The sequence below is a fragment of the Haliaeetus leucocephalus genome, unplaced genomic scaffold (assembly GCF_000737465.1).
Source record: "Haliaeetus leucocephalus isolate CR32 unplaced genomic scaffold, Haliaeetus_leucocephalus-4.0 Scaffold173, whole genome shotgun sequence".
In the NCBI taxonomy this organism is placed as follows: Eukaryota; Metazoa; Chordata; class Aves; order Accipitriformes; family Accipitridae; genus Haliaeetus; species Haliaeetus leucocephalus.
In genome coordinates, this window is record NW_010972609.1 from 2029001 (window position 1) to 2041159 (window position 12159).

Consider the following 12159-nt stretch of genomic DNA (forward strand, 5'->3'; position numbering starts at 1 on the left):
TTGATGTAAGTTTAATCTGAACAAATTGATTTAAAAATACAGTATAAATAATTCTTAACTTATATAAAACTTGATTAAGAATTCATTTTTTGTTGTTTTATTTTTTTTAACTAACTTTACAAAAGAGCATTATTGAACATAGGAGCAAGACACTTTAACTGTGGCCTTTTTGTTAAGACATAAAATATGTACACACTCACAGTACTTTGTGCAAAATTTGTACTGACTGATAGACTGTACCTTTCTGTACAAAGATAATTTCAGCTTACTTTGCATAGCAGAAAAGCAACACAAAAAACACTAGATACATAACTTTGTTGCTATAATACTTCAGGTAAACCTTTTGGAAAAATATTATTAGACGTTAACTTTCTCATTAAGAGCCAGGTTTATTTCTAAAGCATTAATTAAGGCTATTCCAGTATTGAGGTCTTGCCAATACATGTCCAAAACACACATTGTCCATCATACAATCCAAGATGTGTGCAGTGTGTTACCAGTAATTATGCCTGCTAACACATTCAGCAATTTGATATCCCTAAATTAGTCTTCTGACACTTCAAGTTTGCGTTGAGGAATATACAGAGTTCCTTGAGAGATTCTGTCGGTACCATCTGAATTTGCAGATAGCGAAGATACTGTGTTAGGCCCTCCTGGTGTGCGGAAAAAGTTTTCTGTAACTGTCTGGGGCTCCTGGAGTTCCTTTGGAACAGAAGGCTAAAGAGAAGAGGGAAAGTTACTTTCATTTAAGGGGAAGAAAAAAAAAAACGCGAATTCTAGTTTTAGGTTTCTGCAGGATGTTAGCAAAATACTGTTTTCTCCTGAAATTTAAAAACTCAACAACTCTTTACTGAGAAGAATACACCTGTATTCCTTGATATAGCTATAAATATATATGTATAAAAAATTAATTAAACAAAAATCTGGTTTCTTTAATTACCTCCTATCTCCTTATTTAACAGAAACTGATCTTAGGCAGTACAGTATTACACAAAATATACAGAGAAACTTCCTGTGGGGAAAAAAATACTCTTTAAAAATCCTCTACAATCTCATCCTATTAAAAAAAGCTAACATTAAGTGCAAGAATTTTAGATTAGGAGAGTAACAAGAAGGAAAGATAAAGTAACAAACAGATAATTTGTTAATAAAAGTCATCTCAGATCTGTGCAAAATCCTCCCTCTAAACCACTTGTCTCTTCACATCTTGTCATCTTCCAGCTGGCTCCACTTCCACAACAGATAAGATAATTGTTCTTCCTTTCCAACTTCTCAATTATATTGTACTTATGCTAGCCTTCACTGCCAGCTCTTTGTGGGCAGTGCTGATTTATAAAGATAAAAAAAAAAATAAATCTTTCTTTAAAAATTCTATCCGCTGTAAAGGAATTACTGCGCTATACTTTTCACTCAACCCATCACGGTCAAAAAGTTGCAATATATTTTTACTTACCTTCTCTTCTTGCAAGTTCATGTTTTCTGAGCTATAGCTAACATTTTCTGGTTGTAAAGAGACTGGCATGTGCTGAAGAACAGGATTTGCAGGAACTTGCACACCAGCAGGTATTAGTCCTATGTGTTGCAGTGTAAAGTTCAGAACTGAAGAACTTGGATTTTGGGCAGAACTAGTATTGCTTGAATTGAGACAGGAGTTGCTCAGTACAGGTGCAGCGGCTATAGAAGTTGGTGACAGCATTATATTCAAGGGTGTTATTTGAAAAGCAGGAATGTTAACTGCTTTCAGTTCAGATGCTGTCACTGGAATAACACCTGCAACAGACAAATCAACTGATGAAGGGGATTAAAAATTGAGACTCAAGCCGTTGCGTTGTGATTTCATTACCTCAGTAGGACAACTGTATGCCTATTTTATTTAATACTCACCAGCAACAGGTGAGCTGTAGGTAGTGTGCTGTAATGAACATATCCCAGCTTTCTCTTTATTAGAAAACCCTGCTTTGTTGCCATGGGTGCACTGAGTAAGAGGAATAAGATAACCAGATGGAAAAAAAGTCTGAAAAAGAAAAAAGACAATACACCTTTTCCCCAAGCACATAATAAACAAAAAATGAAGTTTTTCTCCAAAGTTGCATCCCCCTTGCCTCGTTCTTATTCCTTATCCTCTGTATCCCTACGATCCTATATTCCATGTCTGTACCACCTTCTGTCTAGAATTGGACCCAACGGACTCAAGGACACACTCTTTAAAGTAAGACTGCCCTACTGTGCGGAAGTCAGCTGGCTCCATTTCCAGCGGATATCCTCAGTGAGGAACTGGAAATCCACCTGGGATTAACACAGTGCAGCTAGACTAGACAACAGAGAAATCGTGATACTGAATACTTTTCTTTTCCCGCCCAGAAGAAACATCCAGACCCGGTAATCATCATGTCACCTCATTCCTGGACTGTGTTTTCATAAGACAAATATTGGAAGGAAATCCTTTTGCATTTACAAGTTCTGTTTTTGTCAACAGAACTGTTTTTTATTCAGGTTCTCTACAGTAGTAAGTCTTAACTGCAGTAATACCAGATTTTACTGATGAAGAGAGTTTCGTGTTATTCTGTTGTAAATCAAAGTATCTGAGACTAAATATGCACAAAGGACTGGGGAGGTATGGGATCTCAACGTTGCCTTCATCTACTTAGTCCTAGTTGTGATCTTCATCCCAATCGAAGCCTGAAAGTCACTTCATGTCCTCTTATTTGTGTACTTAAGGAAGTCCTACATTCCTAAAAAATAAGGTTTTAAAAGCATACTAAAAATAATCCAACCAAAGACAACCTATATATGTGTAGTTCATTATAGTTTTGTTTCTTTTGCAAAGACTCCACCGCGGTGTTTTCCCAGGTAAGGGCAAGACATGCTGTGGTGTCTGACAAAGCTTACCTCGTGAGCAGGAATGGCAAATGCTACAGGTATGTCTTGTTTAGTTTTGATTTTGTCCTCATCTTCTGGAACATGGTCTCTTTTACTTTGGTCATAGCAACTTGCCATGTTTTGATCTAATGTTTCAGTTTTGTTCTGTCTCTCTTCCTGGAAATTGTCCGTTTCGTGATTCATTTGTGAGCTACTGGAAGGTGGTCTTTCATTTTTCGGGGATCCTCCCTTTAAAAAAGTACATACAAAAACAAAGGCAGGCATCGTAAGACTTCACATTCTCAATTACAGATCTACAATGATATTTATACACTTTAAAAATTAGGAAAGCAAGCTTTCTCCTTTCTCCTGATTCTCAAGTTTGTGCTATAAAAATTCCTAGGTACTGAGACAACCAGTTCCATGTTATCCCCTCTTGCTCCTTCACAGCTAGTGGATGTTTGACGCCACACATTGTCACAAAACGCCGATAACATTTCATGACCGTTTTGGCAAGCACAATTTAAAGCAGCCTAGTAATTCACAGAGACACTAAAATGTGCAGCAACCGAGGAGCAGAAAGCAATCCAGACCCAGTTTCTCCATACGCATCAAGTGTATCTGAACCTCTTACTCTCTTCGTGTGCTGTATTATTACACCTACAATGATCCAATGTTAACAATGTACAACATTGGATAGAAATTGGATTTTGGGACATGCCCTGTCCAGCAACTTTTATGTGTCCACTTTCCCTCCTAACACCTCTAAAACCCAAGAATGAATGCCAGCCATTGTGTAAAGATGAGCAACCTGAACTACTCCAGAATCATTGTATAAATAGGTAAGTATTGACATAATGTTTTATTAGTCAAAATAAAATAACTCCCACCTGTACACTCTGACACATCTTCTGGGAAATAAATATTTGGAGGGGGAAGGGAGGGGAACAAGGAGAAAAATACAGCCTTGATCCTAGGTTGGTTTTTCAAGAATATATGTTATATTGTATACTGTATATCCTGCCTGATGCTTTGCAAATACCAGCAAGATTATGTGATATTTGATATATATAAAAAAAAAAAACCCCCCCCCCCATACATTAGCAAGGGCAACAAATGAACATCATCCCTTCAAGTGTAATGTTATTTAAAACACCTAAGCGCACTTGTTTAGCAAGGAACGGCAGACAACTTCAATTTTGTCTTTTAACTGTCTTCTTACCTTCCAGAAGGGGGGGTACGAAGAAGAACACAAGATCTGGTCTTCTAAACGCCAACATGGCTACTGTTTCATACAGCAAAGGTTCTGCAAGTCTGCAGTACAGACGCTCTTAGAGTAAGCTAAAGGCTTAAGTGTTTACAAGATTACTCCCCTGGCAGGCTTCCTTACAATTCATTTACAAATTTGACAACATCTGGTAGGCTCCTAAACCACTTTGAAAATGAGTAGGTAGCAACATCACTAAGCTATAAAATGGCACTTGAAAAATAATTTAACTTACCAAAGAAGTATCAAGGCTTTCCTCATCACTTCTACACTTTTTAATCAAATTATTCTCTTGTAATGCTTGTGATCTTTTAAGGCACCTGTGTGATGAAGTTTCTGATTTTATAGGCGGTCCTTCTTTAGCTGTCAAGGATTTTGTTGGATCATCTGTAGTCACCGGATTGTCCCCTTCCTCAGTGGTTGTTTTATTTAATACTTTTGAATTAATACTCTTAATTCCAGTTACATTAGCACATGGTAGAGGCTGCAACATGAAACTTGGGCTATATGTTGTCACAGTGTGGGCTTGGGATGGATGCAGATATATTGCATACGAAACACCAGCAGGAGTATGAGGTAGTATTACTGGTGAGACTGAACTGTGGCTTGGAGGACAGACAGCCGGTGGCTGTGCAAGAGCTGGCTGCTGGGAGGGTGCTGCGACGCAAGGAGGTTCGGGCTTGGGGACTACCTCAGGCGATGACTGATTAGATTCCAAAGCAGATCTTGACAATTTCAACTCTTTTGCTTTCCTTAAAAAAAAAACAAACGCAAAACAAACAAAAACAAAAACCCAAACACATTTTAATTCCTTTGTGCAGAAACGAATGCCCCGACAAATTATTTTCTGCAATGCAAAGACTTAACGTAAGCTTGTACTTCTCAATCCACTGAGCAGAAAACAAGTGAAAAAAATAGCCTGCAGTATCAGGGGTTACCGTTCTTGGCAGACTATTGCCCAACTCAAACTGAGCATAGCTTTAACTTAATGGCCAGTGACAAAATAAAGCTTCTCACCTTAACACTTGTGCAAACTTACTTTGATTGTCCTTCCAGCTGATGTTTAGCAATTGCTGGAACCTGAGCCATTTTACTTGGGAGAGCTGATAAATTTTGATCAGTACCTGGTTGGAGGGGGAAAACAAAACTGTTAGTACATCAAACACAGAAGTTAAATTTTGTCTTGAGGAGACTGTGTTACTTTATGTGGCATACACATTTAATGAGAACACACTAAGACTCCACGTTATCCTCAAACTGCAGCCCAGACTTGATTTCATCAATTGGATGATAGCTTCCATCAAAAAAACTTTAAAGCCTCAGCTCCTTTTTTTTTTTTTTCCCTCCAAAGAGGCTACCTAACAAGAACACGAACACTGATAGGTAATTGTCTGGCAATTTTACAGAATACAGAACTGCTTAGATAGTGAAATCTAAAGCAGCTGCCACAACAAACCAGGGTTAGGGCAGTTCACAGAGAAAGATACGATATCCAGAGAATCAGCTATACTACACAAACAAGTTTGTAGCCGGTAAGACATCGCACAAAGTCAAGATGGTGATATGTAAAAAGCAATATAATATTCTTCTTGAACCCCAAGCAGTAATATGCCACTCCTTGGGTATTTGGTGTGAAAGAGGAGGCTAGAGTTCCCTACAGTGTGCCAAATTTGGTCCAGATCTCAATGAATATATTTATTTTGTTGCAACTGCACAAGCTGTGACTGGATTTGGTCCACCAAACTGGAAAGAGCTTCTAGTAATTGCAGAGCTTACGCAGTGAGCAGTCTTGTAAGGCCTCAGATTTACAGGCAACATATATTTTCCCCATCTTGTCTATTTTTGACATTTCTTACAACAAACACGTCTTAAGAAGGCATATCTACCCACCTGCATCTCCTATGAGGAGATGGCAAGCCTGAATATTTAATGTAAGACTACAGCTGAGTTAAAAAACATACTTAGAAAAAGATAGAGAAATGTATTTTTCAGCTACTTACTTGCACTCATTTTAACTGGACTGGTTGGAGCAGATTGGATCTTTCTTCTGTCGTTTTCTATAGTTTTAACTAACTTTATTAGAGAAGGATGCCGAGTGAAGTTTTGCTTTCCTCTTGAAGGAAAAAGGTTTTTTGAACACTGCTCTTTGGAAGGGATGGATTCCAAAATAGGTGGGGGACAGCTCGTAGAAGTTGTTTCAAGTTTTGTATCTAAAAAGCAGAAAAAAACCGAAAGAGTAAATACATATCATGTGCAGATTCAGTAATTAAAAGCAGTTATTTGAGCCTGGCTTATAATCATCGAAGTACTAGCAGCAGCAAAAATGGAAATGCAAGAGTCTCAGTATGAGTACACCCACTACGTGGAAATACACACTGGTGTGCTATGCTGTCAAGGACTAAGGACAGTGATGTGACTAGTAAAGATTTTCTGCTTAGTTTACTGTCTTTTGGTCAAAAAAAAAAAAATCTAGCGGAGAAAACAATCAATCAAAATCATCAGCAGAACAAAAGGAAATGACACGCACACACCTACCCTGAACACTTGGCAAGACGTCAGGTCCTGTCCATTTGAATGCTGGTTTTCTACCTCTCTCCTCTGTAACATGAACTTTCTTGATAAGCTCAAGGCTACTGAGAACATTTGCTATGTCATAAAGTCTCCTAATTTTGGCTGAAATAAAATAAACAAATGTAAAGTATAGCAATTCTGATCGACAAGTTAACATACAGCAGATTAAAAATGTTGTAACGCCCTTTTAGCAGCTAAAAGGAAAAACCGTTATAATTTTTTTGTTAGAACAATTTTGTGGAACAGGTATTTATACTATGAAATAACACATCACAATATAAAGTTCATATGTAAAATAGAATGACATAGATACAGATGTAGAAGAGAAAATACTGCTAAGTAAGTATAGTATGCTAAATATAGAGAAAAAATTTTCAAAACAAGTTGGGTTCTGTGCAATGCCCAAACCTATACGAATTCTGGAGTGAAAATAAGTAGCTTAAAAGGCAGGTACATGCATGCAATGGTGAACATGGGAACTAGGGGGAAGAGGCACGCTAAAATCCAACAGGATAATCATCCTGCGTATTCTTAACTGTTTTCAGGTTGAACTATTAGGGAAAAGTTTTAGGCAGCAGTCAAATTACCGGTGACTTCGGGACTGCAAAGTGAATGTGGTTAGGCCAATGCTTCTGCTACTGAAAATTTAAAGTCTAGTAAGTCATGGAACTTGGGACTATGCTTCTTAACCAAGAACAGGGTAAAACATGTGATACCTGAAATACAGACACATGGATGGAATGCCCTGAAAATGCTTTTATTGCGAGACAGACATTACAGAGGAAAAAGAAAGAATGAAAACGAATAAAAAAACCCCCTACTGACTACCCACCCACTCTCTCTATGTTGCCATGAAGCAGTGGAAAAGCAATTATGAACTGAAACCAGCAAGGATCGGTTTTCTTTTTGCAGAGATACAATTCCTTAAAAAAAAGCAATGGAGTCTGCCCGAGAATCAAGGACGGGTGTCATTTTCAATGAAACCCACAATTAATTCTTGGCCCCTCAAGAGCAGGCACATTTTTGATTATTATAGACACATAGGCCTAGACCTAGAAGTACCTTTTCACTTGACTGGAGAGGGAGATGAGGAAGTGTGCAAGGAACTGAAAACAGGGTAAAAGAATGAAGAAATAATTGACAGTTACAGCATTGGGTTTCACTTCCTCTCACGTGTAAGTTATTAACAGGACTTCTACAGAATTTATTTAGATTTCCAACAAGTAAGTTACATGACCAGAGCACAGATTTCCATGATTCTGGGGGATCTTTGATGAAATGATTCTGCAATCTTTGACAGACTGCTTGAGGAAAGAGAAAGGGAAATTGTTACCAATGAGCAGCCTTGTGACGTTACTTCAGGAGAGAGGATTTAATGGACTTTTTCTTTTATGTGGTCATTCTGTATCAATGCACAAGTGGGTCTCTGTTAAAAAACTCTGCAAGGTGTTTAGTGAGCTTTTGGAGGCTCAAATGTATTTATGGCAGGAAAAAGATGGTGGTATTTTACACTGTATAAACTAGCACTGGAATAGTTCATTTAGCTTACACTTGATATTCTACTTACTTTTAAACTTGCTTTTATCTAAGTCTTCCAACTGGTCTTCTCCAATCAAGATTTTAGCAGCAACTTCAAGGCTTACTATTTGAGGAGTCGATACAAGAAACAGCATCACAAATTTCTGACTCATCACTCGTAAAGACTTGTCTTTCCTGCTATTTACTGATGCTGCAGCAGACAGGAGAAAGGATTAAAGTATTAAGTGACACACCAGCTACAGACACTTTTAAAACACTGAAGAAATTCGTTAGTAACAATTATTATAAGAACAAACAACACAGCAACTAGGCAGGGCCGATGTGGACTCCAGAGTTATGTTTGTACATGGCAAGAATCAGATAATAAGGGGAATACCAAGTCTAACTACAAAGAAGAGAATGCGATGTTTCCACCTGTATACATTTCCTACTGTCTGACAACCTGTAGTCTTAAAGATGCTTAACTGCAGGTTATACAATGTATGCAACAATCGTTAATTAACATTTCTTCCATGAATCAAACCTAAATTAAAAAATAAATTGAGTAATTTATACTTTTAGCTTCTATAACATTCAATGGTAACAGATCCTGCAGTTGGACTGTATGTCGGGTATGTTTGATAGTTTCAGCCGATGCCCCCTTGTTCTTGCACTGTAAAAACAAAATACTTGTGTAAGAATTGTACGAATAAGAGAACTGAAAGAGCGTAGAGGACTTTTTCTCACCACAAACAGTTGTGGTGCCTTTCAGGCAGTCGCATTTCAGAAAAAAAAGTCCAATAAATGTTTTTTGCAAGTTCATAGATACTTATCATTAAAGCACGTATTATTCTTGGCATTATAGAGAATTATTACCAGCACGAAATTCCATTCCTGGGAGCTCAACAAAAGACATTTCTGAATGCTCATTTGAGCCAAAAGATCTTGCCATTTCTTCATTGCTTTCACCATCGAGATCAAATTCATGCTCATACTCTCTTTTCTTGATCATCTGAATTTGTTGTGTATATTTGTTCTCTTCTCCAACTTTTTTCAAAGCCTGCAGGGTTTTGGAGAGATTATGTCGCCCGTGCCAAGCATATCTGTTTTTGGCAAGGCGGCTCACCATGTGTAGGCTCTCTAGGACGTTCACAATGTCGTATATGCGCCTACGTTCAACATCTGAAAAAATAAAGACAGACGAACATGGTATCTCTACCACATAAAATACGTTTTGTCAGACATTTACCTAAAACATGGTTTGCACACAGAAGGGATCAGTTTCCTGCGCTTCCCCCTCCTCTTAATACACTTCTAAGCCATTTTCGCCAATTCCTCTTTACAAAGGTTTCTGAAAATAGCCCTCATAGATCTTGCCGGCAAGGAAGGGAAAACAGTTCTTGCTTTAGATATGGAAGGACTTGCTTTTCCACAGTTATACTTGGTTTACAGCATTCCTTAAGAAATAAAACTTACTGTTGCCAAAAGAGCCATTAGATGGGTTTCGATACAGCTTTAAAAAACTCCAAAGCATTTTTAATTATTCATTGCATCGATTTTAGATCATCTCACTAAATAACCTTGGAAACTCATGGCAGACAACTGTTTTGTAACTTGTTTTTATATGTTATTAACACACTGTCCTTTCCTCTTTTGCCTGTTAAATTCTTGGTTTTGACTAGGCATTTTCTAAAAGAGATGTTATTTTGTACAAAGTATAAATAGAATAGATTTTGTTTAATTTGCAGTTCACCCCTCTTCTGTGTCCCTCAACATATTCTGAAGATGTAACACCAAAAAATTTTATAGCAGTATGATTTATAACGATTATCAGTGTTATAATCTGTAGAATACTGTAATTTCATATCTCTTTGATAAAAAAAAGCTTCAGCTTAATGTTAGCAACTTAAACTCTCGGTAGATCATTGGTGTGATACAAAAATAGTGATATAAAATGAGAAAGTTAAGTTATCATAGAGAGTAGAAAGTAGTTTCTTGGTTTGATGTCTTGATTGGACAGGAAGTTGTGGGTTCAGCTTGAGACACTCCAGTTCCTGCCACAAAAATCCAACCCCTAATCCTAGCTATCATCTCTAGATCCAAAAACCTGCAGCTTGTTATTTGTGGTGTTGGCAATAATTTAAATGTTTAATATTAAACAAAATTCAGAGTTTCTCAATTCAGTTCACTGAAGAAACTTTAGCTTTTTAAAAGAATTGCTCTAAGAATGAAGAGTTTAAAGCCGGGTTTAAATAAGTTTTAGAGTACACAGCAAGCATTCAAAATTTTACAGGGCAAAAACGTACTAACACAAATGGTAGGTTATTGGCACATTTGAATGAAGAACTATGTAACAGCCTATACACCAACTTACTAAGCTCTTCAGCTACTTCATCAAGGCAAATGTAATTATTCTCTGCAGTGCTGGGGTAATCAGGATATCGAGCTAAGAATTTATGACACAGTAATCCTAGACTTTTCTCTTTGCGACTTGGTTGAGATTTTTCATATTCATCTCCCGATAAGTGCTCCTACACAGGAATAAGAAAAAGAGAATTTGAAATTTTTGACAATAGGTAAACACAGGTATTTAACAGCTTCACTGTGAGCACTGTCAAAGGCCCAGTGTTCTCCCTTTGTCCCCAACAGCTGTGAAATAAAACCAGCAAAACATTACCTGTTGCATGTAACTAGACAATATCCTTACTTATATTTGGTAAACACTCCAAAACCAAAACTTTAAAAAAGTTGCAGTATGTTAATGTATAACTTTTTATACTGAATAAACAACCTTCAGCTAACTTTAAAAAAAAGTAAATAAAGAGGACACCTTTACAACATACCTGCAAACAGTGTTTCGCCTGTAGGACCTCCCTTGAGTTGTCTGACAGTTCCCTTCTCTGTTCTCTGCTCCTGATCTCAGGACTAGCCGCGCTAATCAGCATTTTCAGGTTCGAAGTAGGCGTCCATGGATCTGCTGGAAGGATTTCTTTAGGTTTTGGGGGTGTGGTTAGCGGCTGACAGTCAGGCTGGATCTCTGTCAACGCGGAACGTGAGGTAGCTGCTTGTTTCAGAGGGGTTTTCAACACGCTTCTGTGTGGCTCGGAAGAATGATTTTCCTACGCACCAAGAAAAAGAAAAACTGTGATGTTAAAAACCAGAAGCACTGCGATCCGTCTGTTGGTAACAGGCAAAGCGGGATAGAGATCCGCTGCGTTTTTTGGGTCGCTCGAAGTCAAAGTTTGCAGTTTTAACCCTGAACCAGCGAACCTGCTCCCTGAAACCGTTTCTTTGACGGTGCCTTCGGGTTGAGGCCCGGGGCCCGTGGTCTTCTTAGGGTAATTTTCCTTTTCTTTCCCTCTAGGGAAAAGACAGAGTGGACGTTAATCCACAGCAGAAAGCTGTACAGAACGACTGAGACACCTTTTTATTAAGGAAAAAAGCAACCGGGGAGCCGGGAAGAAGTTACCGCCCGTCACCAGACCGGTGCAGAAGGGTCTCCAGGTGAAGATTTCGGTACTTTTGTTAAGGTTAGAAATGGAAGTGACGGTAAAACGCCCCCGCTGACGGCCAGCCGACGTCTCCCCCCCCCTCCGTTCCGACTAAGGCGGTCGCCCGCCCGGGGGTACCGCAAACGGCTGGGAACGGGTCGTGTCCCCCCCCCGGGGGGCTGTCACCGCTCCCGGTCCCCGCGCCCCCCCCCCCCGAAACAGGGGCCCCCCGGTGGGGGGTGTTGAGGGAGGGGGCTGCCCGCCTGTTCGTTTCGCCCCCGGAGGAAAACGAGACGGAACCGAGCCCGTTACCTTGTCGCCGGTGCCCATCTCCCCCCCCGCCTGCTGCATTCTCCCGCCGACCGCGCAGCCTCAGGAGGTGACACCCGCCGGTCCCGCCGCCGCGCTGTTCCGCATCGCGGGGGGTCCCGCCGGTTCTGCGGGGCGGGGAGG

The 12159-nt window shown here is 39.2% G+C and overlaps 1 protein-coding gene across 1 annotated transcript; it reads right to left on the reverse strand.

Annotated features, from left to right (window-relative positions):
* Positions 1-543: 543 nt before the first annotated feature.
* Positions 544-12057, reverse strand: E2F8 (E2F transcription factor 8). Its single transcript, XM_010563698.1, has 13 exons — positions 12019-12057; positions 11059-11334; positions 10590-10746; positions 9092-9397; positions 8265-8426; positions 6662-6799; positions 6127-6336; positions 5166-5250; positions 4362-4878; positions 2890-3108; positions 1885-2014; positions 1454-1770; positions 544-717 (listed from the first exon to the last, which is right to left on the reverse strand). Exons 1-13 carry the CDS (start codon positions 12055-12057, stop codon positions 544-546), a joined length of 2730 nt encoding a protein of 909 aa, XP_010562000.1.
* Between the last annotated feature and the right edge of the window lie 102 nt (positions 12058-12159).